Source organism: Artemia franciscana, unplaced genomic scaffold (genome assembly GCF_032884065.1).
Source record: "Artemia franciscana unplaced genomic scaffold, ASM3288406v1 PGA_scaffold_55, whole genome shotgun sequence".
NCBI classification, from domain to species: domain Eukaryota; kingdom Metazoa; phylum Arthropoda; class Branchiopoda; order Anostraca; family Artemiidae; genus Artemia; species Artemia franciscana.
In genome coordinates, this window is record NW_027062695.1 from 138669 (window position 1) to 165360 (window position 26692).

The 26692-nt window shown below is 32.8% G+C and overlaps 1 protein-coding gene across 2 annotated transcripts in view; it reads right to left on the reverse strand.

Moving 5' to 3' along the window:
• Positions 1-26692, reverse strand: part of LOC136042000 (angiotensin-converting enzyme-like) — a 165409-nt gene that overhangs the window by 117190 nt on the left and 21527 nt on the right. For both annotated transcript variants that reach the window (XM_065726831.1, XM_065726832.1), the window contains exons 5-6: positions 15279-15422; positions 1118-1324 (exon numbers count right to left, since the gene is read on the reverse strand). In XM_065726831.1, coding sequence (XP_065582903.1) covers positions 1118-1324; positions 15279-15422 — 351 coding nt within the window. The remainder of the gene's footprint in view (positions 1-1117; positions 1325-15278; positions 15423-26692) is intronic.

Sequence of the window (26692 nt, forward strand, 5' to 3'; positions counted from 1 at the left end):
TTCTTTTTCTCTTCTATTTTTCAGTTTTTTCCTTTTTTTTAAGTTTTTTTTTTAGTTTTTAGTTTTTTTAATTTTTTTTTCCTTTTTTTCTTTTTAGTTTTTTATTGGTGTTTACCTTTTTTTTAGCTTTTTTAGTTTTTTTCGTTTTTTCTTTTTACTTTTTTTTTAGTTTTTATCTTTTTTATTTTTTTTTATTTTATTCTTAATTTTATTAGTTTTCTTTTTCTCTTCTATTTTTCAGTTTTTTCCTTTTTTTAAGTTTTTTTTTTAGTTTTTAGTTTTTTTAGTTTTTAAGTTTTTTTAGTTTTTTTAGTTTTTTAGCTTTTTTATTTTTTTTATTAGTTTTTAGTTTTTTTTGTAGTTTTTGCCTCTTTTTAGTTTTTTCAGTTTTTTTTTTAGTTTTTAGTTTTTTACCTTTTTTGTGGATCGTCACCTGATCCACAGATCCACAGATCCACAGACAGACAGACAGCTTATTTTTATATATTTTTTATTTTTTTTTATTTTATTCTTAATTTTATTAGTTTTCTTTTTCTCTTCTATTTTTCAGTTTTTTCCTTTTTTTAAGTTTTTTTTTTTAGTTTTTAGTTTTTTTAGTTACTTAGTTTTTTTAGTTTTTTTAGTTTTTTAGCTTTTTTATTTTTTTTATTAGTTTTTAGTTTTTTTTTTGTAGTTTTTGCCTTTTTTTAGTTTTTTCAGTTTTTTTTTTTAGTTTTTAGTTTTTTACCTTTTTTGTGGATCGTCACCTGATCCACACATCCACAGATCCACACACAGACAACTTATTTTTATATATATAGATAGATATGTGACCAGTTAATGGAATATCCTAAAGGATATTCCTTTAAGAGGTCACATTTCACGATATATACAATGTAGCATGTCAGTGGTAGACTGTAGTAAAGACACATAAATAGTTTCACATTCACAAGACATCACATTCAATACATTATTTGTCTCTAAATTTTGCCTTCATACAGGTTTTCTTGTCATTTCGCCTTAAATTTCCTGCCTTAAACTACGTAAATCTAAAGCCTATCAGAGACTTTTTTTTTGGATATATGGAATTATCAGCTCAGTATAAGTCCTTACAACCCAAACGTTAAAGTTAATTTACCGAATATATGAGCTGGCATTGGAGCAAAAAGCAGCATTTCATCGTCATATAGCTTGTCATTGAGCACTCGGCGAACATACGTATATAGCTGCTCGTACAGTGGTTTTATTTCGTCCCAAAGACGACCAATTTCTTCTTTAAACATATCTTCTGAATACTCATGATACAAATAGTATTCGTTCCAAAGTTTTCCAGTATCATTAAATCCTAAAAAATGAAATTGAATATTATGACTCCAACAGTTACAAAGGTGGTTAGTCTTGCCAGATTTGCCTGTTCAGGGTCAACAGCCAAATAATAGGATGGCCAACAAATCTACCTAAGTGTTGAAATATTTCAACGTGCTTACCACAATATATTTACCCATTAACCCGGTAGAAACTACCCGCTAGTAGCTTATCAGCCATCAGCAAAAATTGTAGACTGTAGGATTACTTCATTTTAGACACGGCTAAACTTTTAGTCTAAATTGTTCAAGCGTACCAAAACTATAGAATTAAGAAAAATTAGATTTCAAAGATTTAACAAAACATCTATGTTTGATTTCTGAATTTTTAAGTTTAATTACAATTTGTTTATTATACAGGGGATTTGGTTTCATTTCTGCATGTAAGCCACTTACAAAGACGTTAATGTGGATATTGTCGTCAATAACATTAGCTAATTAAAATTCTAGAAGATTTACAGGTAAAGTTACCTTCTTACAAAGAAACCTTACGTTTTTTCAAACTGATGTGTTTCAAATTACGGGGCAAAACTCACAAAGCGAGACAATGAGAATGCTCTTGTTATTTAAAGATGATCAATAGATAGAGGAGTTTGAACTGATAGTCGGAGAAGCATCAAATAGCCATAATGATCGTCATAATAGTCAGATTACATAAACTTCAGATGAGGCCAGTTTGATTGGAAATTGGAAGTTCTAGTGCTCTTTTTAAGTATAAAACGTAATTGGAGGGCAACCAGCACCCCTCCCATGCACGTTTCCCCCCGAATGCATCTGATCGAAATTATTAGACAGCTTTTTTGTTCAAAACAATCCAAAATAATACAAAACAATGATTCAGTGGTTGACAAAACTCCCCATAGCCCCCGGGTAAGGGTTGTAAGCTATGCAAATTGCCAGTTTTTACATACAAGGTTTTTTATTGGTAAAAGAGGGTATGTTTGATCCTGGGTTCCCGAAAAAGTTCTGAGTCTTAAGGTAAAACTTTAAGGAAATGTTGAGAGGAATACAAAACACAATTAAAACACACAATTTGCTTTTTGGTTGTCAAAGGGATAGTCAACACTACACAAGGAACGGCAGAGGGTATTAAATTGAAGCTTTCATAGCATGTTGAGAGGATGTTTTAAAGTGGTTGGAGGGCTACCATCTTCCCTCCTATGCCTTCATTATCTGCCCTCTCTCTAAAGATATCGGATCAAAATTTCAATGTTCGATAATTCAAATAGTTCATAATAGTTAAAAGGTCAAATAACCATGCCTATGGGGATGACATAACCCCCCACGGCTTTCGAAAGGACTGCCAAACATAATCAAATATGCAACATGCATGCTGTTTGTCAAAAGGGCGTGTCATTATTATTTAGAGAATGACTGAGGGTATAAAGTTCGAACTTAGAGGGTATGTTGAGGGGATGTTGACAAGTGATTAATGAGCTACAAGCCACTTTGCGCTTTTATATACCTCCTCCCATCAAAACTGAGCAAAACTTTGAAAAAGCAATTTTGTGCAAAACAGTCAAAAGGTCTAGTAACAATGCCTTTTGGGATGCAATGCCCCCACCCCTACCCCTTTGAGCCAGGATTGTATACTTTAAAATATGCCTTTTTTAAATGAAGGACTTATTGTTCAGAGAAAGAAGAAGGTTTGATTCTGGGTGTGCTCGAAAAGACTAAGGATATTAAGGTTAAACTTAGGGGAATAATGAGGGGCATGTTAAATTAACTCAAAATATATTAGGTGCATCAGGTGTATCAAAAAGACATATCTGCAAAACCTTGAAGACGGCTGAGGGCAATAACTTTAAACTTTTAGGGCATGTTGAGGAAAGTGGCAAAAACAGGTAGGAGGATGATTAGTTCCTCTTCATGCAATCTCCCCAAAGACATCGGGTCAGAATTTTGAAATAGCCATTTTGTTAAAAATAGTCAAAAAGTCAAATAACTATGCCTGCAGGAATGACAAACCCCTCACAGCCCCTGGGACAAGGGTTTTACACTATAAGAGTGTCCTATTGTTTATGCATATGGGTGGTTTTTGGGAAAGGGGGGCGTGGCTTATCCCAAGTTTCCAAAAAGGCTAAGGGTATTAAGTTGAAACTTTTAGAAAATGCTTCAGGAGATCCCAGGCATAATCAAAACCAACTATATGTAGGAGGACTGTAAGAAGAATACTATAGCAGTATTTAAGAAATGTCTAAGGGTGCTAAGTTATTTCTTAAAAAATCATATTGAGAGGGAAGTTGAAAAAGGAACAGAGAGCAAACTACCCACTCCTTCTCTTGCCTTTTTAGATACCCCCTCCCTTTACGATAATAGAAATATTCAAAAGCCATTCTATTCAAAATAGTCACAAGGTCTAATAGTTATGGCTCTGAGGATGCCATCCCCTCATAGCCCCCAGGGCAAGGATTATAAATTATTCTATCTATCCTTTTTAACATGTAGGATATATCAATGGAGAAGGATGAAATTTTTGATCCTCAGTATGTCTGAAAAGTCTTGGGGTATTGAAGTGAAATTTCGGGTAATGTTGGGGAGTATGTGAGCTAAATCCAAATGAACTATCAGCATAGAAGTTATCAAAAATGTGTATCTGCAATACGTTAGGAACGGGAAAGGGTATTAACTTGAATTTTCCAGGGTTACTACTACTACCACTACTACTACTACTACTACTGCTACGGCTGTAAAATGACTTGTTTTGACTGTAACAAAGACTACTTCCAACTATGACAACTTGTGACTGTGACCTCAAATGCTTGCAATTGGTACTACAGCTACCTGTGACCACTTTCAGAGAATGTTGATGGGGATGTTGAACAAAATCAAAACAAATCCCTCACAGCCCCTGGGACAAGTGTTTTACGCTATAAGAGTGTCCAATTGCTTATGCATATGGGTGGTTTTTGGGAAAGGGAGGCGTAGCTTATCCCAAGTTTCCAAAAAGGCTAAGGGTATTAAGTTAAAACTCTTAGAAAATGCTTAAGGAGATCCCAGGCATAATCAAAACCTATATGTAGGAGACTGTAAGAAGAATACTATAGCAGTATCTAAGAAATGCCTAAGGGTATTAAGTTCTTACTTAAAAATCATATTGAGAGGGAAGTTGAAAAAGGAACAGAGAGCAAACTACCCACCCATCCTCTTGCCTTTTTAGATACCCCCTCCCTTTACGATAATAGAAATATTCAAAGGCCATTTTATTCAAAATAATTCACGAGGTCTAAGAGTTAATCCTCTGAGTATGCCATGCCCTCATAGCCCCCAGGGCAAGAATTACAAATTATTAAATCTATCCTTTTTAACATGTAGGATATATCAATGGTAAAGGATGAAATTTTTAATCCTCAGTATGTCTGAAAAGACTTGGGGTATTGAAGTGAAATTTCGGGTAATGTTGAGGAGTATGTGAGCTAAATCCAAATGAACTATCAGAATAGAAGTTATCAAAAAGGTGTATCTGCAATACGTTAGGAACGGGAAAGGTTATTAACTTGAATTTTCCAGGGCTTCTACTACTACTACTACTACTGCTACGGCTATAAAAATGACTTGTTGCGACTGCAACAAAAACTACTTCCAACTATGACAACTTGTGACTGTGACTTCAACTGCTTGCAATTGGTACTACAGCTACTTGTGACTACTTTCAGAGAATGTTGATGGGGATGTTGAACAAAATCAAAACATACATTTGCAGCCTGATTGCCGAAAGGGCACATCAGTAATATCTCAAGAACCACTGAGGGCATAAAGCTGAAACTGTATACCCTGTTTGGGCATGTTGAGCAGCGCTTAAGCCTTGAGGGAATGCTGAGGGAGATGTCAAACTAAGGATACTATATCCGTCTAGGTTGTGAATAGGGTTTGGCATGTCTAATGGCATTTAGTTGAAACTTTCATGGAATTTTGAGGAAGGTTTTGAAATAAATTAAAAACCACTAATTAGAATGATTAAATTGGAATTCAATATCTTAATTTCCGCAGAAGAAAAATAAAAAACTGGAAAAAAATTCATTATATAAGCCAATAAAAAGTTTTGGCAATGAAAAACGAACAAAAATCAAATACAAAAGTTACAAAAAGAAGATTTTAGTAGTGACAGCATAAGGCTTCATACAAGGCCCATATCCCTTGGAATACCAGTCCGGACTCTTTTTTAAAAGTTTTTCAAGACACAATAGAATGTTACATCATAGGGAATGTTTTCTAAGCGATGCAGATGTCTGTTACGTAATAGGGACTATTTAGTTTTGTTTTTTACATAATAGTTCCTTTTATTCTTAAAAGAACCTTAAGGGATCCACTGGTGGGGAACCTTCAAGATGCACCACCCAAGTGAACAATTTCACCAGGCCCCCTAGCATCCAATCCCAACGGTCTCCAAGCCTAACCTCCAGGGCCTTAGCGTCCAATTTCACAGGGAGACCTATAAACAAATTCAACTGGAGGGTCTAGTGAGCAGGTCCAAGCGGACCTTAGCAACTTTTTTCAGCAATCCCCCCCCAAACCTAACTACCGGGGGCATTAGCTTCCGTTTTAACCGGAGAACCCTAGCATCCAATTCGCCCGGGGGCCTTAGCGTGAAATTCCACCTAGCAGGCGCTTATCACGCATTGGGTTCTGTTTACTTTTGACTGTTACGTAATAGGACTTGTTAGAGTCCGATAGTCAAGCGGAGAATTCCCGGTCGTAGCTGATAGGGACACACGCTGGGTGTTACGTAATAACATTGCGAACGTAGGTGTTATGTAATGACAATTTAAACTTGGGATGTTTCATAATACTTTGAGATTTTTTCTTCAATGGTGTTTTTTTTCCTTTCAAGGTGTTTTTTTTCTTTTTGATATTTATTTTCTTTCAAGATGTTTTTTCAGGGAACTTTCATATTCAAAAGCTTTTTTGTCCACGACAGGATTAGAAAGTGACTCCTCTTAATGGAACTGTGCCTTGAATATCGTGATCATGAAAGTATTTCTTAAACTTTAATTCGGCTAATACATTTTACATGATAATCTACGTTACATAATAACAGTGCACACGTGGGTGTTATGCAATGATGATGTATACAGGGGATGTTACATAATAATTTAAGAGATTTAATTTTCTTTAACGGTGTTTTTTTCTTTTTGAGATTTTATTTTCTTTCAAGATGTTCTTTTCAGGGAACCTTTATGTTCCAAAGCTTTTTTGCCAACATTAGGATACAAAAGGGATCTCCGTCAATGAAACTGTGCCTTGGCCATCTGGACTATGAAGGTCTTTCTAAAATTTTGATTCGGCTAATACATTTTACATGATAATCTGTTGCACGCAAGGAAAACCCCCTTTTCGCGCATAATAGAATGATTAAATGAATTGCATCTCCCAATATGGCCGCAATAAATGACGTGCAGAGGAGAAAATAGATTACTAGTAATGGCTTAAATTGTGTATGCAACTGCACTTTAAGTAATGCTTTAAAGACTGTAATAAGATAATACTCTGGGTTGCTCTAAGTGCATTTTTCTTAGTAATAGTCTTTTAATCTATTGGAACTAGAAATTGCTATCAAATTATAAGAAAAGCGAGATTACCATAATGGCTAGAAAATGGTGCACCTTCATATATGATCGTACTTTTTCTTCTTTTTCCCCTTCACTACACTGAATTTAGCACATACACAAGAGACAATCTTGAAGAAACAAAACCACACTTTTAAACATTGGTTGCACATTCTCTTTGATATTCAAACATCAAAGTCATTACTTGACGCTCATTAAAAAGCTAAAATTTTTTGTTTAATAGATAATTCTTGTATATTTTTCAAGTACTTTATATGGTTTGAGAGACTGTTTTCTTCTTCCATGTGCCGAAGAATGGCTAACACAAAGCACCCTGTAGCAGGCATTTTCGGAAATTTTCCTGCAAAAATATTCGTTTACACTGGAATCAATCGTTTAAACTTAATGAAAAACACCCATCATCGTTTCTTCAGATCATTCCTAGCAAATGAGGCCAGCATGGCACAATTCACTACCCCCGAAGACACCCTCTTTGGGTATATTATCACACATAAGGGTTTTTCAATCATTTTCTCTCAAAATAAATCTATAAACTAAAAGAAAATCGTTGTTTTTATCTGAGCAGCGGAAACTTGCAATTTCATTGCTATATTAGTATGTTCCATGGCAATATGTAGCCTGTGACACTGAATGGCTGACAAACGGCACCTTCAAGCAGGCATTATCACACATATGAAATATTTCACACACAAAAATATTCGATTCCACTAGAATCAATCGTTTAAACTTAATGAAAAAATTCCCACGAGTGTTTCTTCTGAAGGTTCCAAGCAAATTGAAGACAGCGTGGCACAATGTACCAACCCAATGTCACCGTCTAGGAGACAAATTTTCACACCTGAGGGTTTTTCAACCTTTCTCTAAGAAAATAAACTAAAAAACGACAATTTCTTTGCTTGAAGAGTAAAAAAATGTTATTTTCATTGTTAGATTGCGACGTTCCATGTCCATTCCTAGACTGTGACAGTGAATGGCTGATACAAGGCACCCTCTAGCCGGCATTATCACAAAAATGGTATTTTTCGGACTTTTCGTGCAAAACTATTTCTTTACACTAGAATTGATTGTCTGAACTTAACGAAAGATCTCCATTAACATTTCCTCTGATGACTCCTGGCAATTGAGGCCAATGTGGTACAATGGACCACCTCCAATGATATCCTCTTGGGGGCACAATATCACACTTAAGGGTTTTTATTTCATTTTTTCTCAAACATAAATTTATTCACTTAAAAATGATCATTATTTTTATTTGAACAGCAACTTGCCTTTTTATTATTAGATTGTGATGTCCCATGGCAATCTTTAGCCTCTAACACTCAATAACTGACACACGAAACCTTCTGGCAACTATTTTTATACTTAATATATCTATGGGGCATTTTCCTGAAAAATCATCTGTTTACAATAAAATCAATTGTTGAAACTTAATGAAATATTGCCCAATAACATTTCTTCTGATGACTTATAGTAATTATGGCCAGCATGGAACTATCTACTAGCCTAATGACACCGACTGGTGCACATTATCACATATAAGGGTACTTCGACCTTTTTTACCACCAAAAAAATTTATAGACAGAAAATGATCATTGTTTTTACTTGAACAGAGAGAATGTGCCATCTCATTATTAGTTTGGGATGTTCCTTGGCATTGGCAATTCTGCTTATTTCAGTGTTTTTTAATCTTCCTTTATTGTTAAAAAGAAACTTTTTCTTGAATAAGTATTTTCCCTTCCCAAAAACTTTCAAATACCAGGACCAAACCAAAGACATTAAGATCAAGCCGTAGAAATCCAGACAAAATCATAGACATCATGACCAAACTCTTGAAATCAAGGGCTTCCCCCAAAATCAACACCTGTACATAGAAATCATAACCAATGCATGGAAATCCACATGAGCTTATAAAAATCAGAGGAAGCTGCAAGAATTCAGACCAACCATAAACATCAAGACCAATCCGAATTAATCAAGAGATCGATATGTAAAAATCCAGAACATTCCTTAGATATCAAGACCAATTAATAGAAATCAGAAACACACCATAAAAATCAAGACAAAACTATCGAAATCAAGACCGGTCCATATAAATCCAAGAAAACCCGTAGATATTATGACCAATACATAGAAATCCAGGGAGATTCATAGAAATTATATCCAATGCATAGAAATCCAGCCAAATGAATAAGAATCAGGGCCAACCCTAGATATCCCGAGCAAACCATAGAAATCAAAACCAATACGAAGAAATCAAGAGATCAAAATGTAGAACTATATAACAATCCTTAAAAATCCTGTCTAGCGCATAAAAATCCACATCAAACCATAAAAATCAAGGCTAAACGGTAGAAATCGAGGTCAACCTCTGAAAATTATGTCCGACTCGAAGAAATCAAGAGCTGAATATGTAAAAATAAAAACCAATCATAGATACCCAGAAGAAAATATAGAAATCAAGATACCAATGCATAGAAATCCAGATCAAACAGTAGAAATACAGAGGAAGTTGCAAAAATCAAAAGATAAATATGTATAAATTCAGAACAATCCTTACAAATCATTACCAAATACATAAAAATCAAGAACAACTCTAGAGATCAAGACCAAACCTTAGGAATCGAGACTGATACATAGCAGTCATGACCAAACCGAAGAAATCAAGACCAAACATTAAAAATCATGGCCAACCTTTAAAAATCAAAACCTATACATAGAAAATTGCGACAAATTCATAAAATCAAGACCAAACTCTAAAACTCTTGGATACCCTCTAAAAATCAAGACCAATCTGAGGAAATCAAGAGTTTAATATGTAGAAATGCAGAAGAATACATAGAAGTCATAACATAGAAGTCATGGAAAAAGAGATGAATTCATAACAATCACGGCCAACCTTACAAATCCAGACCAAACTATTGATATCAAGATTAATACAATGGAATCAAAATTTGAATATATAGAAATCCAGAAAAATCCTTAGAAATCCTGACCAGTGCACAGAAATACACACGAAACCTGAAAATAAGACTAAACAGTAGAAATCAAGGTCAAACTTAAAAAATTATGACCAGCCCAAGGATATCCGGTTGAAATCAATATGTTGAATTTCAGAACAAACCATAGAAATCTAAACCGAACCAAACCATTGAAACCAAGACTCATCCTCAGAAACTAGGAGGTCGATATGTAGAGATCCAGAACAATTCTTAGAAATCAGCACCAATACATAAAAATCCAAGTGACCTTAGGGAAATCAACACCAAACTCCATGAATCAAGACCATTCCATTGAATTCATAACCAATACATATAAATTTGAAGGAATTCACAGACATCATATGCAATGTATCCACACAATTTATAAATATTGGGCGTAAACCCCAGAAATCCTGATCAAACCAAAGATATCAACATAAAATGTAGAAATCAATACCAGCCCTTACAAATCCAGAAAAATTCCATTGAAAGCATAACCAATGTTTATAAGTTCAAGGGGATTTATAGACATCATAACCAATGCATAAAAATTCAGACGAATTCAAAGATCAAGGGCAACCCTAATTCGCTCCAAAACCATAAAAATCAAGACTCAGCTGTGGTAATCAAGGTGACCCTCTAAAAATTATGACCAACTCGAATAAATTAAGAGATCAATATGCAAAATTCCTTACCAAACCCTATAAATCAAGACCAAACCGCAGAAATCCAGACCAAACCATAGAAATCAAGATCAAGCCGTGGAAATCAAGAGATCGACATGTTGAAATCGAGAAAAATCCTGAGAAATCTTGAACAGCGCATATAAATCCAAACCAAACCGTAAGAACCAAGACCAAACTCTAGAAATAATGGTCAACCTCTAAAAATCAAGAGTAATCCAAAAAATCAAGGTCAACATCTAAAAATCAAGATCTAATTGTACAAGTCATGACCAGACCCTAGAAATCCTACAAAATTTATAAAAGTCAAGACCAAACTCAAGAAATCAAGGCGAATCTCCAAACATCAAGACCAATCCGAAGACATAAAGATGATTTCTAGGCATTGCTTATGATTTCAAAGAACTCATCCAGATTTCTGTGTATTTGTTATTATTTCTCCTAGGCTGTTCTAAATTTCTATGTATTGATACATGGAGGTTGGTCTTGGTTTCTATGGGTTGGACAGGATTTCTATAGTTGGTCTGTATTTCTATGGTTTGGTCGGGATTTCTAAATAGTCATCTCTTGATTTCCTCGAATTGATCATAATTTAGAGGTTGATCTATGAGCAGATCATGATTTCTAAGGAATTTTCTGGATTTCTACATATTGATCTCTTGATTTCTTATGATTGATCTTGATGTCTGTGACTTGTTCTTGATTTTAGGATTGAGTGGTTTTGATTTTAAGAGGATGGCCTCGATTTCTTAAGTTTGTTCTTGATTTTTAGGAATTCGTTTGGATTTTTAGGGTCTGATTATGATTTGTATGTATTAATCTAGATTTTTAGATATTGTCTTTGATTTCTTCGGAATTGTCTTGATTTAGAGTTTGGTCTTGGTTTTTAGAGTTTGATCTTGATTTTTATTAACTCGACTTAATTCGAATTAATTCGACTCGGATGATTTCTTTGTATTCGTTTTGATTTTTAGATACTAACTTTGATTTTTTTACAATTTGATCTGGATTTCCATGAACTAGTTGTGATTTTTACAATTGGGTCTTAATTTGTGTGGTTTGGTGTAGATCTCTATTTTTTTGCCTTGATTTCTAACGATTGTTCTGCTACATGTTAATGTCTTGATTCTTGTGAGTTTATCTGGATTCATGAGCATTGATAATGATTTCCCTGGGGTTACTCTAGATTTCCACATATTGAGCCCTTGATGTCTACGGATTGGTCTTGATTATTAGAGGTTGGCCTTGATTTCTACAGTTTTGTCCAGGAATTTTTCGGGATTTCTTGGAGCTTGGTCATGATTTCTAAGAAATTTTCTGGATTTCTACATATTGATCTCTATATTTCTTCGGATTGATCTTGATATCTGTGACTTAGTCTTGATTTTTACGGTTGACTGGTTTTGATTTGTAGAGGTTGGCCTCAATTTTTTCGGCTTGTTCTTGATTTTTATGAATTCGTGTGGATTTCTATGGTCTGATTATGATTTGTATGTATTAATCTGGATTTTTAGATACTGTCCTTAATTTCTTCAGAACTGTCTTGATTTTAGAGTTTCGCCTCGGTGAAACATATATAATTATCTATATATATATATATATATATATATATATATATATATATATATATATATATATATATATATATAAACACACACACAAACAGATATATACATATATATATATATATATATATATATATATATATATATATATATATATATATATATATATATATATATATATATATATATATATATATATATATATATATATATATATATATATATATATATATATATATATACATATATATATATATATATATATATATATATATATATATATATATATATATATATATATATATATATATATATATATATATATACTAGCTGATGGGGGCGCTTCGCATATATATATATATATATATATATATATATATATATATATATATATATATATATATATATATATATATATATATATATAGACTGAAGAAATACTTTTTAAAAATTTTAATATTAAAATAAATGACAATGATAAAAAGTTCCCTTTCCTATATTGGACTGTAAAATTTCATAAGAATCCCCCTAAACCACGGTTTATTGCTGGAGCAGCTAAATGTCCAACCCGCATTGCTGCTACTGACCTCTCTTTAATTTTAAAGGAAATTGTAAATAAACTTAAAACCTATTGTTCTGGTATTAAAAAATTTTCGAATTTTAATCCATATTGGAGTGTTAATAATTCACTGCAGGTGATAGATTCTTTAACAATGGTTTCAGCTAAAAGAATTGAGTCTTTCGATTTTGCGACAATGTATACTAATTTATCACTCAATTTAGTGTTAGATAATTTAAAAACTGTTATAAAGAAATCTTTCCTCTTATCTAGTAAAAGGTTCTTAAAAATAGACAGTTATAATAAAAAAGCCATATGGACAAACTGCTTTAATACTACAGTTAACTTGAGATGTTACAGCTTGGATATGATTTTTGAGTTATTGGAATTTGTTTTATACAATACTTATATAAGATTTGGGGGTGATTTGTACAAGCAAATTATGGGAATTCCCATGGGGGGGAATGCCAGCCCATTTATAGCTGACTTGTTTTTAAGTCAACTAGAATATAAATATATGATGGATAAGAATAATCCAATTAATTTAAAACATGCTTTGTCAAATAATAAAAGATATTTAGATGATATTTTGGTCTTAAATTGTAAGGATTTCATTGATATTTCTAAAAATATATATCCATCAGAGCTTATTCTTGAGCCTAGTCATGGCGCTGGTCATGAAGATCATTTCTTAGATTTAAATATTAATATTTGTGATAATAATAAATTAAGTTTTAAAATGTATAATAAAACGGATGATTTTGATTTTGAAGTGATTAGTTTCCCATTCCCTGAAAGTAATATACACTCAAATATCACATATTCAGCGTTTTTCTCACAGTTACTTCGTTATGCAAGGATTTGTAGTAATTATATTGATTTTAAAAATAGATGTAAAATCTTAAGCCAAAAATTGATATCAAGAGGTTTTTCTGCAAATAAATTAACTTGCCAATTTAAAAAATTTAGTTTTCATTATAACGAACTTTTAAATAAATATCAAAAGAATTATCTAGAAATACTTAAAGAAATTTTTAACTAATTTGGAGGTTCGAGAAATGTTGTCACAGCGCCATTTATTTTGAATTGTGTTTCTATTTGAGCGGAATTTTTAAAAAATTAGCCACATGGTAAAGATGAATTATATAATTGTTTAGTTCATTCAGGTTTTTTGTAATGTGTTAATATTTGTGATTTGGTAAATTTATAATATTTAGTTTACCTATTGTTGCTAAAGGGAGGGATATATTAACAGGATAAGCTTGTTTTGGTTTTACTTGGTTGTTTTACATTTGCTGTTTTTTTTCATAGGCATGTATTTTGGGGGTGATACCTGACGCGGGGATGCCATGGATATTCTGTGGTAGCCACAACACTGTGCTGGGTAGAGAATTTAGAGTGGCGAAACCCTATATAGGCCAGTGTATTCTCCTGATGAGCCCTTATGTTGGGTGTTGCCTCTGAATTATTTGTCTATATTATTTTTTCTATTGTTTGGTAAATGACGACTTATACTTATTGACGACATGACTGCCTGTCCATGGATTATTCTTTATGGTTGATTGTGTGTGGCTATGCTGTTTGACCTATGTGATTGTATGGATGAGTAGGGTTAAGGCCTCATTCAAGTGCTGGTCTATATTAATCACTAATTTAGGAAAACAGTCTTCCTTTTCTCCTTCTGTCTCTTTTTTTTTTTTTTTTTTTTTTTTTTTTTTTTTTTTTTTTTTTTTTTTTTTTTTGTGCTGTAGCATTGGTGATTTCTCTTTTCATGATATATATATATTATTGCTAAAAACTTGCGTGTAATCCCAGTCTGTAAAGTAACTGGTAGCGTTTTGCCAGAATTTGCATATTCACTTGGTACTCTATAAAGAAAATGTTGGCAAGCTTAGAAACATTATATATATATATATATATATATATATATATATATATATATATATATATATATATATATATATATATATATATATATATATATATATATATATATATATATATATATATATATATATACTAGCTGTTGGGGGCGCTTCGCATATATATATATATATATATATATATATATATATATATATATATATATATATATATTAGCTGTTAGCTATATATATATATATATATATATATATATATATATATATATTAGCTGTTAGCTATATATATATATATATATATATATATATATATATATATATATATATATATATATATATATTAGCTGTTGGGGGCGCTTCGCATATATATATATATATATATATATATATATATATATATATATATATATATATATATATATATATATATATATATATATATATATATATATATATATATATATATATATATATATATATATATATATATATATATTATTGCTAAAAACTTGCGTGTAATCCCAGCCTGTAAAATAACTGGTGGTATTTTGCCAGAATTTACATATTCACTTGGTACTCTATAAAGAAAATGTTGGTAAGCTTAGAAACCTAAAAAGAAGTCTTCATAACGAAATTTTTAACAACCTGTAATTCTATCCGGAACAGCCTAAGATATACTTTCAGAAATAATTATAGATCATACCTTGGGCAACGGCAGCCTTGTTACTCAAGTTAACAAATTCTGTATAATGATCTTTGATTGGTTTTCCTGCTACAGCTCGCCATTGTTTCCACATATAAATAAGTTCATGATAGTCAGTGGACTCTGTCATTCGAAGTGAGATATCTAAGAAGAAAGAAAATGACTTTCAATAAAATTGAAACAAATATATGTGATACACACACTCAAGCATATATGTGAAAAAATTTAAAATTTGTATGCACAGAAACACATTAAACTCCTTAAATAGCAAACAACTGGTAATTGCAACAGAATTGTATATAATTTGGCAATTGATTACAACAGGTCAAAAACCTCGAAAAAAAAACTTTGAAGCTTAGTAGAAATTGCTGTTGGAAATTGGACTTGATTCAATGATAAAATTTCTTTCAAAAAATTATGCATTAAAAGAAACTGAATTGTGTAAAGAGCAAAAACTTGGTAACTGGAAAAATACTTCTATATATTTTACCAAGGGATAACATCAATTCAAAACCTTAAAAAAGAAAACCAAGGGTTTGAAGCTTTGTAGAAATCATTGCTAGTAATCGGGCTTGCTTGAATACTCCAATATCCTGGGAAACTCTGGCCTAAGAAAATGATCTAAATAGTTTAGAAGTTGGGGGAAATTCGTGTAGAGTCTTAATTTGGGTTTTCACAATAAGGTCATGTAGTAACAAAAAGTGTCTTTATATGATATTACTAGCTGTTGGTGTGGCGCTTCGAGCCACACCAGCACTTAATTGGTGGGGGCACTTCGCACCCCCCCCCCCTATCCCCCCCGCGGGAGTAGGCCGTTACGCGCCGTATTATTTACGTGCCATTATATTCCCTGTGTAATTTCCTATACCTTGCATTCTTTTTTGGCGTACGTTTACGACAACCGAAACGAAGGAGCTTCGGCACAGGGACACAGGGACACAACTACAACGGGGACGCCGGAAGGGCACATGGGGGATACATAAATGACGACGGGGACACAGGGAATATTCGATTATCAATTACCATCAACAAAGCCCACGGGCAATCATTAGAAAAATGCGATATAGATATGAATACGGATTGTTTTCCCATGGACAATTATATGACGACCGGGACACAGGGACACAACTACAATGGGGACGCCGGAAGGGCACATGGGGGATATATAAATGACGACGGGGACACAGGGAATAGTCGATTAGCAATTACCATCAACATAGCCCAAGGGCAGTCATTAGAAAAATGCGGTATAGATCTGAATACGGATTAAAAATGAAAATGATTTGCAAATACACGCGGTTAGAAGAACAGCGACTTCGTTATCTTCGACACCAACAACGCGTAACACAAAACCCAGTCCATACGTCCAAATGTGCCATAAGCTCAGTAAGTGTTACATATAAGTCACTGGGACCCTTCAATGTTGCTTTTTTTTTGTGGAGCTATCCATTTTTCTGTGGAAATAGTAGCGAACAAAGATAATTCATTTGGAGATTGCTTCTTACAAGGTCGGATTGCAATCTCACCTCCACTATTTCCAAATGAATTAGTTTGTCTTTTTTCAGGACGTCACTTGCTCTCTGAACAGTTTCAGAAGCTAGTCGAAACTTTGACTCAGTTTTGGCTATAATTTCATTCCACTTAAACTATGATCAAACCATAAATAGTCGTAATATATTTAGTTCTAAAGCAGCTGTCATCAGAAATTACTAAATGTGAAATTAAGGCACCTTCACATGACAAAATGTTCTTTTTAGACTCCAATGAAGCTGTTAAGGAACGGTTTGCACATACTTTAAATTATGGAATCTCTGGTAATACAACAAATCTCTTGAAAAAAAATATTGGGAGGCACAAACGTCTATGCCGAAAAATATCCGAAAATGCACAAAGTGACGGATGATGCAAATCAATTTGCTGCTCCAATGGTACAACAGCATCCAAACGTAAAGCCCTTTTTTACTGTGCCATATAGTGTCAATCAGAGACGGTTCAACCCTCCCGCATGTAAGAAAGCATGCACTGTGCTTACGCTGAATGCTAATCAGCGTTTCCCACCAAATGAAATGGTTGTAAAACAACGTGACAAAAATTTTGTCTGTAGAAAAAATGCCTACCATTGTATAAGGAAGTCCTTGGAGAATCCATATCTAGGAAAAGTTCTAGTTTAATGAAGGGTCGACTCATTTTAGGTTCAATCAACAAATAGGATAGCAAAATAAATTCAAGAATTGTCGATCGCCCCACAGGAAAATACAAATCGTATAACTGTTACGATTCTTTAAAAATAAAGAAAAATATGAAATTGAATTTACTCCAGTATTTCTTAATTCAATTGAAATTCCCGATTTACCACCAAATGACTTAAAATAAAGAAAAATATGATAGTGATGCTGTTGCGTAACTAAGATATTTCAGAAAGAATGTGTAATGAGACCCTCTTTGCTGTTACTGAATTGTGCAATAACTTAATTAAGGTAAATATCATTATCGGGGAAAAACAGGAAAAGAACTTCATATATCACAAGTTACAGTAGAATCTAGTAAAGTTCAACTTGTATGTACTGTTCAACAAAATCAATTTCTACTTTGACCTGCATTTGCAATGACACCATATAAGTCGCAAGGGAAAACTTAAAAAATCTGTTAGCATCAACCTTAGTTATCCTGTTTTTAATAATTGTATGTTATAAGTGGCATTATCTCGAGTCAAAAAACAACGTAGCTTAAAAGTTCCGGTAACACCTGAAAATGTATGACGAACATATAATGAAGCTTGGTAGGAAGCCCTGGGAACTGCAAACAAAACGTCTTAGTGTTAGAGTGATATTTCATTTTTAAAAAATAATTAAACGATTACTAAATCATATATATATTACATTATTGATATTTTAGGTGACAAAATCGATCTAAATAAGTAAGGAATTTAAGGAAGAATTCATATATTTCCCAGGGTGGTTGGAACAAACCAATGCTGAAGTCATGGCATCAAGAAGAGGCTCACGTCTGCGTTTAAAAGACAAGTGACAATGAAAATCCATTTCTTTATGGATTCCATGAGAACCCATATCTTATCTATTCAAAGATGCAGGCGAAAGTGGTACTTAAACGGCTCTATAAATTCCATGATATGAATAGACTTTTGTGTCAGACACAGTTTGGGTTTTGTAAGGGTCATTCCAAGACGCACGCCTTGCAGCACCTTGTTAAAAGTGTTGTCTGTGCATTAAACTCAGGTAACGTACCTATGTCTATTTTCATTGACATTAGAAAAGCATTTAGCACGGTTGACTACCAATTATTGCTTCATCGAAAGGAAAGTCTCGGAATAAATGGAGTTTGTCCAAGAGTGTTTGAGAGTTATCTTTACAGTAAGTCCCTAAAAGTCGTTTTACATAATATAGTCTCATCGTCTTTTCCTGTGAATTGTGATGTACCTCAAGGCTCTGTGCTGGGCCCTTTACTTTATCTAGTTTCTATCGACATGATGAACTTGGTGAGTTTACGTTTTGCTGTACTTGAGTGTAAAGAAGATGTTTTTACTGACATTCTGTAGAGTGGTTAATTCCGTTGAAGAAAGTGGTAAAGTCCTATTTTGTGAAAAGCCTGTTGTACAAGTCAAATCACCACGGTACCTTGGCTTCCATATTTATTCTAATCTTTCTTGGAAGCATCATAGTTACATCTTTTCCACCAAAATTTCAAGTGAAGTTGGCATTCCCAGATGACTAAATCTCTGCTGGAACGTTCTCTTCGCACGATATATTTTGCAATAGTCTAACCGTATATATCATATGGATGTGTAGTTTGGAGCAGCAGCTTTTATGTTAACTACAAGCATGTTGAAATTCTAGAAAATAAAGCAGCAATAATAATTATGAAGTACTTAAACAATGTGAAAGACACCAGTGCATGCTTTAAGTCCTTAAGGATACTCAATGTTGGATAGATAAGGTACTACCAAGCAGAGATGTTTTTGTTTTATCGTGTGCATAATCTAGTCCCAGAAAATTATAATGAGTTTTACAGGATCAGAAGTTCTGTTATTGAGTAAGATACAAGAACATGTGATATGTTGGTTATGGATAATGAAAATAGTGTTAGATCTGGTTTTACTTTAAAGTATCTTAGCCCTTCTGTATAGAATTCACTTCCTGTTAGTGATAGGGCGGCTGAGCACCTCCCCCGGTTTAAAAGAGATTAAAAGAGTATTTCTTAGGGAATTGGATTCTTATGGGAGGATGTGAGTGAGTTATAGCTCTGGACGGATGAACTGGTTAAAGGTGTGTGGGTGGATGGAGTTGTAATTGGATGGTGGTTGTTACTCTGGGGGAGTTGGAGAGAATGTGATTGTCTTTTTTTCTTCATCCCTTTTATATTATTGTCTTAGCTAGTCTAAGATGCTTCTAAGAACATTTTATTAGTATTTTTGTATTAGTTTATGACCCCTTTAGCAATGTTGATATAGTTAATCAATACGCGTTAGCAAAATCTAAATATTTTCGTGGCGTCCTGCTTTGTATCCGTAATAGTTTAAATTGTTGTTTATTATGTAAATTAAAGTCAAAGTTAAAACAAATATATATATATATATATATATATATATATATATATATATATATATATATATATCTATATATATAAAAATAAGTTGTCTGTGTGTGGATCTGTGGATGGATCAGGTGACGTCATGGAAAAAACTAAAAAAAGGCAAAAACTACAAAAAAACTAAAAACTAATAAAAAAAAATAAAAAGGCTAAAAAACTAAAAAAACTAAAAAAAAACTAAAAAAACTAAAAAAAGGTAAAAAACTAAAAAAAACTAAAAACTAAAAAAAAAACTAAAAAAAAGGAAAAAACTGAAAAATAGAAGAGAAAAAGAAAACTAATAAAATTTTAGGCTAAAAAAGGTAAAAAACTAAAAACTAAAAAAAAACTGAAAAAACTAAAAAAAAGCAAAAACTACAAAAAAACTAAAAACTAATAAAAAAAAATAAAGAGGCTAAAAAACTAAAAAACTAAAAAAAACTAAAAACTAAAAAAAAACTAAAAAAAAGGAAAAAACTGAAAAATAGAAGAGAAAAAGAAAACTAATAAAATTTTAGGCTAAAAAAGGTAAAAAACTAAAAAAAAAACTGAAAAAACTAAAAAAAAGCAAAAACTACAAAAAAACTAAAAACTAATAAAAAAAAATAAAAAGGCTAAAAAACTAAAAAAACTAAAAAAAACTAAAAAAAGGTAAAAAACTAAAAAAAACTAAAAACTAAAAAAAAAACTAAAAAAAAGGAAAAAACTGAAAAATAGAAGAGAAAAAGAAAACTAATAAAATTAAGAATAAAAATAAAAAAAAAATAAAAAAGATAAAAACTAAAAAAAAAAGTAAAAAGAAAAAACGAAAAAAAACTAAAAAAGCTAAAAAAAAAGGTAAAAACCAATAAAAAACTAAAAAGAAAAAAAAGAAAAAAACTAAAAAAAATTTTCATCTAAAAAACTAAAAAAAACTAAAAAAGGTAAGAACTAAAAAAGAAAAAAATAAATGACGACACTCAAAGAGAAAGCGACCGGGACAAAAGGAATGTTCGATTAGCAATCAACAAAGCACCGGGACACGGAGTATAAATGACGACCAGGACATAAGTAAAAAATAAAACTAAAAAAACTAAAAAGAAGGTAAAAACTACAAAAAAACTAAAAAGAAAAAAAAACCTAAAAACTAATAAAAAACTAAAAAATCTAAAAATCTAAATAAACTAAAAAAGAAAAAAATAAAAAAGGAAAAAAATAAAGGAGAAAAACAAAACTAAAAAACGAATTATATATATAAAAATAAGTTGTCTGTGTGTGGATCTGTGGATGGATCAGGTGACGTCATGGAAAAAACTAAAAAAAGGCAAAAACTACAAAAAAACTAAAAACTAATAAAAAAAACTAAAAAGGCTAAAAAACTAAAAAAACTAAAAAAAACTAAAAAAAACTAAAAAAAGGTAAAAAACTAAAAAAAACTAAAAACTAAAAAAAAACTAAAAAAAAGGAAAAAACTGAAAAATAGAAGAGAAAAAGAAAACTAATAAAATTTTAGGCTAAAAAAGGTAAAAAACTAAAAACTAAAAAAAAAACTGAAAAAACTAAAAAAAAAGCAAAAACTACATAAAAACTAAAAACTAATAAAAAAAAATAAAAAGGCTAAAAAACTAAAAAAACTAAAAAAACTAAAAAAAGGTAAAAAACTAAAAAAAACTAAAAACTAAAAAAAAAACTAAAAAAAAGGAAAAAACTGAAAAATAGAAGAGAAAAAGAAAACTAATAAAATTAAGAATAAAAATAAAAAAAAAATAAAAAAGATAAAAACTAAAAAAAAAAGTAAAAAGAAAAAACGAAAAAAAACTAAAAAAGCTAAAAAAAAAGGTAAAAACCAATAAAAAACTAAAAAGAAAAAAAAGAAAAAAACTAAAAAAAATTTTCATCTAAAAAACTAAAAAAAACTAAAAAAGGTAAGAACTAAAAAAGAAAAAAATAGATGACGACACTCAAAGAGAAAGTGACCGGGACAAAAGGAATGTTCGATTAGCAATCAACAAAGCACCGGGACACGGAGTATAAATGACGACCAGGACATAAGTAAAAAATAAAACTAAAAAAACTAAAAAGAAGGTAAAAACTACAAAAAAACTAAAAAGAAAAAAAAACCTAAAAACTAATAAAAAACTAAAAAATCTAAAAATCTAAATAAACTAAAAAAGAAAAAAAATAAAAAAGGAAAAAAATAAAGGAGAAAAACAAAACTAAAAAACGAATGTATATACAGACCGGGACACCGGGATACAAATGACGACCGGGACACAGGGAATATAAATGACCATACATAAGCCATAATGATCAGGACATAAGTAAAAAATATAAATGACGACCGGGACACAGGGACACAACTACAACGGGGACGCCGGGGGGCACAGGGGGATATAAATGACGACCGGGACACCGGGACAGGGAATGGTCGATTAGCAATCACCATCAACAAAGCTCAAGGGCAATCATTAGAATCATGAGGTATAGATCTGAATACGGATTGTTTTCCCATGGACCATTATATGTTGCATGTTCAAGAGTCGGTAAACCTGACAATCTATTTATATGCACAGACAATGGGACAGCAAAGAATGTTGTATATTCGCAAGTTTTACGTAGTTAAAAACATATATATAATATATCTATCTATATTCACAGGTGGGACATAGGGACACAACTACAATGGCGCGTAACTAATATGGCGCGTAACGACTTAGGCGCGCGGGGGGGCTTGGGGGGGGCGCGAAGCGCCCCCACCAACCAGGTATGACGACACTCAAAGAGAAAGCGACCGGGACAAAAGGAATGTTCGATTAGCAATCAACAAAGCACCGGGACACAGGGAGTATAAATGACGACCAGGACATAAGTAAAAAAAAAAACTAAAAAAACTAAAAAGAAGGTAAAAACTACAAAAAAACTAAAAAGAAAAAAAAACTAAAAACTAATAAAAAAACTAAAAAATCTAAAAATCTAAATAAACTAAAAAAGAAAAAAAATAAAAAAGGAAAAAAATAAAGGAGAAAAACAAAACTAAACAAGAGCTAAGAGCTCATATGGCACTTGTGACGAGGTCGGAAGAGCCGAGAGCTCATATAGTACGAGGTCGGAAGAGCCAAGAGCTCATTTGGACGAGGTCGGAAGAGCCAAGAGCCAAGAGCTCATTTGGCACTTGTGAGAAGGTCAGAACCTAAAGTTAAACTTTATAGCACAAGATCCTTCTAAATATCAAATTTCATTAAGATCTGGTCACCCTTTCGTAAGTTACAAATACCTCAATTTTCAAAATTACCTCCCCCCTCCCAATTCCACCAAAGAGAGCAGATCCGGTCCAGTTATGTCAGTCACGTATCTTAGACAGGTTTCTATTCTTCCCATCCAGTTTCATCCTGATCTCACCGCTTTAAGTATTTTCTAAGATTTCCGGTCCCCCCAACTGCCCCCCCCCCCAATTACGTTTGATCCGGTTGAGATTTAAAATAAGATATCAGAGTTACGAGGTCCTTCTAAATATGAAGTTTCATGAAGATCCGATCACTCCTTCGTAAGTTAAAAATACGTTATTTTTCTTATTTTTCAGAATTACCCCCCCCCCCGCAATTGAGCGGATCCGTTCCAATTATGTAAATTACGTATGCAAGACTTTTGCTTATTTTTCCAACCAAGTTTCATCCCAATCCTTCCAATCTAAGGGTTTCCCATCATTTTAGGTCTCCCCACCCCAAACTTCCCCCAATGTCACCAGATCCGGTCAGGATTTAAAATAAGAGCTTTGAGCCACGATATCCTTCTAAAAATCAAATTTCATGGAGATCCAATCACCCATTCGTAAGTTAAAAATACCTCATTTTTTCTAATTTTTCAGAATTAACCCCCCCCCCCCCAACTACCCAAAAGAGAGCGGATCCGTTCCGTTTATGTCAATCATCTATCTAGGACTTGTGTTTATTTTTCCCACCATGTTTCATCCCGATCCCTCCACTCTAAGTGTTTTCCAAGTTTTAGGTTTCCCCCTCCCAACTCCCCGCCCCCATCACCAGATCCGGTCGGGATTTAAAATAAGAGCTCTAAGACACGATATCCTTCTAAACATCAAATTTCATTGAGATCCGATCACCCGTTCGTAAGTTGAAAATACCTCATTTTTCTAATTTTTAAGACTTACTCCCCCCCTCCCAACTACCCCAAAGAGAGCAAATAAGTTCCGATTATGTCAATCATGTATCTGGGACTTGCGCTTATTTTTCCCATCAAGTTTCATCCCGATCCCTCTACTCTAAGTGTTTTCCAAGATTTTAGGTTTCCCCCCTCCAACTCCCCCAATGTCATCAGACCCAGTCGGGATTTAAAATAGAAGCTCTGAGACACAATATCATTCCAAACATCAAATTTCATTAAGATCCAATCACCCGCTCATAAGTTAAAAATACTTCATTTTTTCTATTTTTCCGAATTAACCGGCCCCTTCTCCCCCCCCCAGATGGTCAAATTGGGAAAACGACTATTTCTAATTTAATCTGGTCCGGTCCCTGATACGCTTGCCAAATTTCATCGTCCTAGCTTACCTGGAAGTGCCTAAAGTAGCAGAACCGGGACTTTAGGTTTTCTCCCTCCAACTCCCCCCAATGTCATCAGATCCGGTCGCTATTTAAAATAAAAGCTCTAAGACACAATATCATTCCAAACATTAAATTTCGTTAAGATCCAAATACCCGCTGATAAGTTAAAAATACTTCATTTTTTCTATTTTTTGCGAATTAACCGGGCCCCCACTCCCCCCCAGATGGTCAAATCGGGAAAACGACTATTTCTAATTTAATCTGGTCCGGTCCCTGATACGCTTGCCAAATTTCATCGTCCTAGCTTACCTGGAAGTGCCTAAAGTAGCAAAACCGGGACCGACAGACCGACAGACAGACCGACAGACCGACAGACCGACAGACAGACCGACAGACAGACCGACAGAATTGGCGACTGCTATATGTCACTTGGTTAATACCAAGTGCCATAAAAACGAATGTATATACAGACCGGGACACCGGGATACAAATGACGACCGGGACACAGGGAATATAAATGACCATACATAAGCCATAATGACCAGGACATAAGTAAAAAATATAAATGACGACCGGGACACAGGGACACAACTACAACGGGGACGCCGGGGGGCACAGGGGGATATAAATGACGACCGGGACACCGGGACAGGGAATGTTCGATTAGCAATCACCATCAACAAAGCTCAAGGGTAATCATTAGAATCATGAGGTATAGATCTGAATACGGATTGTTTTCCCATGGACCATTATATGTTGCATGTTCAAGAGTCGGTAAACCTGACAATCTATTTATATGCACAGACAATGGGACAGCAAAGAATGTTGTATATTCGCAAGTTTTACGTAGTTAAAAACATATATATAATATATCTATCTATATTCACAGGTGGGACATAGGGACACAACTACAATGGCGCGTAACTAATATGGCGCGTAACGACTTACGCGCGCGGGGGGGCTTGGGGGGGGGGGGGGCGCGAAGCGCCCCCACCAACTAGGTGTTGGGGTGGCGCGAAGCGCCACCCCAACAGCTAGTATATATATATATATATATATATATATATATATATGTATATATATATATATGTCTTTCTATTTTGAAAGACAGTCTGTTGTAAGTCTTTCGATTTTGCGACAATGTATACTAATTTATCACTTAATGTAGTGTTTGATAATTTAAAAACTGTTATCAAGAAATCTTTTCTCTTATCTAGTAAAAGGTTCTTAAAAATAGACACTTATAATAAAAAAAGCTATATGGACAAATTGCTTTAATACTACAGTTAACTTGAGATGTTACAGCTTGGATATGATTTTTGAGTTATTAGAATTTGTTTTATACAATACTTATATAAGATTTGGTGGTGATTTGTACAAGCAAATTGTGGGAATTCCCATGGGGGGGGGAATGCCAGCCGATTTATATATGACTTGTTTTTAAGTCAACTAGAATATAAATATATGATGGATAAGAATAATCCAATTAATTTAAAACATGCTTTGTCAAATAATAAAAGATATTTAGATGATATTTTGGTCTTTCTCATCATCTGAAACCATCGAGTGTTCTTGATGGCTTGGAAAATGATTTTGATTTATTTATTGATAAGTGGTGTAAGAAAGAGAATAAAAATAAAGAGAGTTTTCAAAGTTGGAAGAATTTAATTATTAGTAGAATAAGAAATAAAATATATTCTAACTTAAAAAATAGTAACACTAAATCATTGTTTTATAATGCGAAGATTAAACAAGCAATTGCTAATCTAAAGAATGAATTTTTAATTGTGCCAATGGATAAAGCTAATAATAATTTTGCCATAATTTGTCAGAAGCTGTATTGTGATATCTTAAAAAGGGAGTTATGCACAATTAATGTTTACAAAAAGGTAAATATAGAGGATGAGATTTTAATTGAAAAGACTGAAGAAATATTTTTTAAAAATTTTAATATTAAAATAAATGACAATGATAAAAAGTTCCCTTTCCTATATTGGACTGTAAAATTTCATAAGAATCCCCCTAAACCACGGTTTATTGCTGGAGCAGCTAAATGTCCAACCCGCATTGCTACTACTGACCTTTCTTTAGTTTTAAAGGAAATTGTAAATAAACTTAAAACCTATTGTTCTGGTAATAAAAAATTTTCGAATTTTAATCCATATTGGTGTGTTAGTAATTCACTGCAGGTGATAGATTCTTTAACAATGGTTTCGGCTGAAAGAATTGAGTCTTTCGATTTTGCGACAATGTATACTAATTTATCACTTAATGTAGTGTTTGATAATT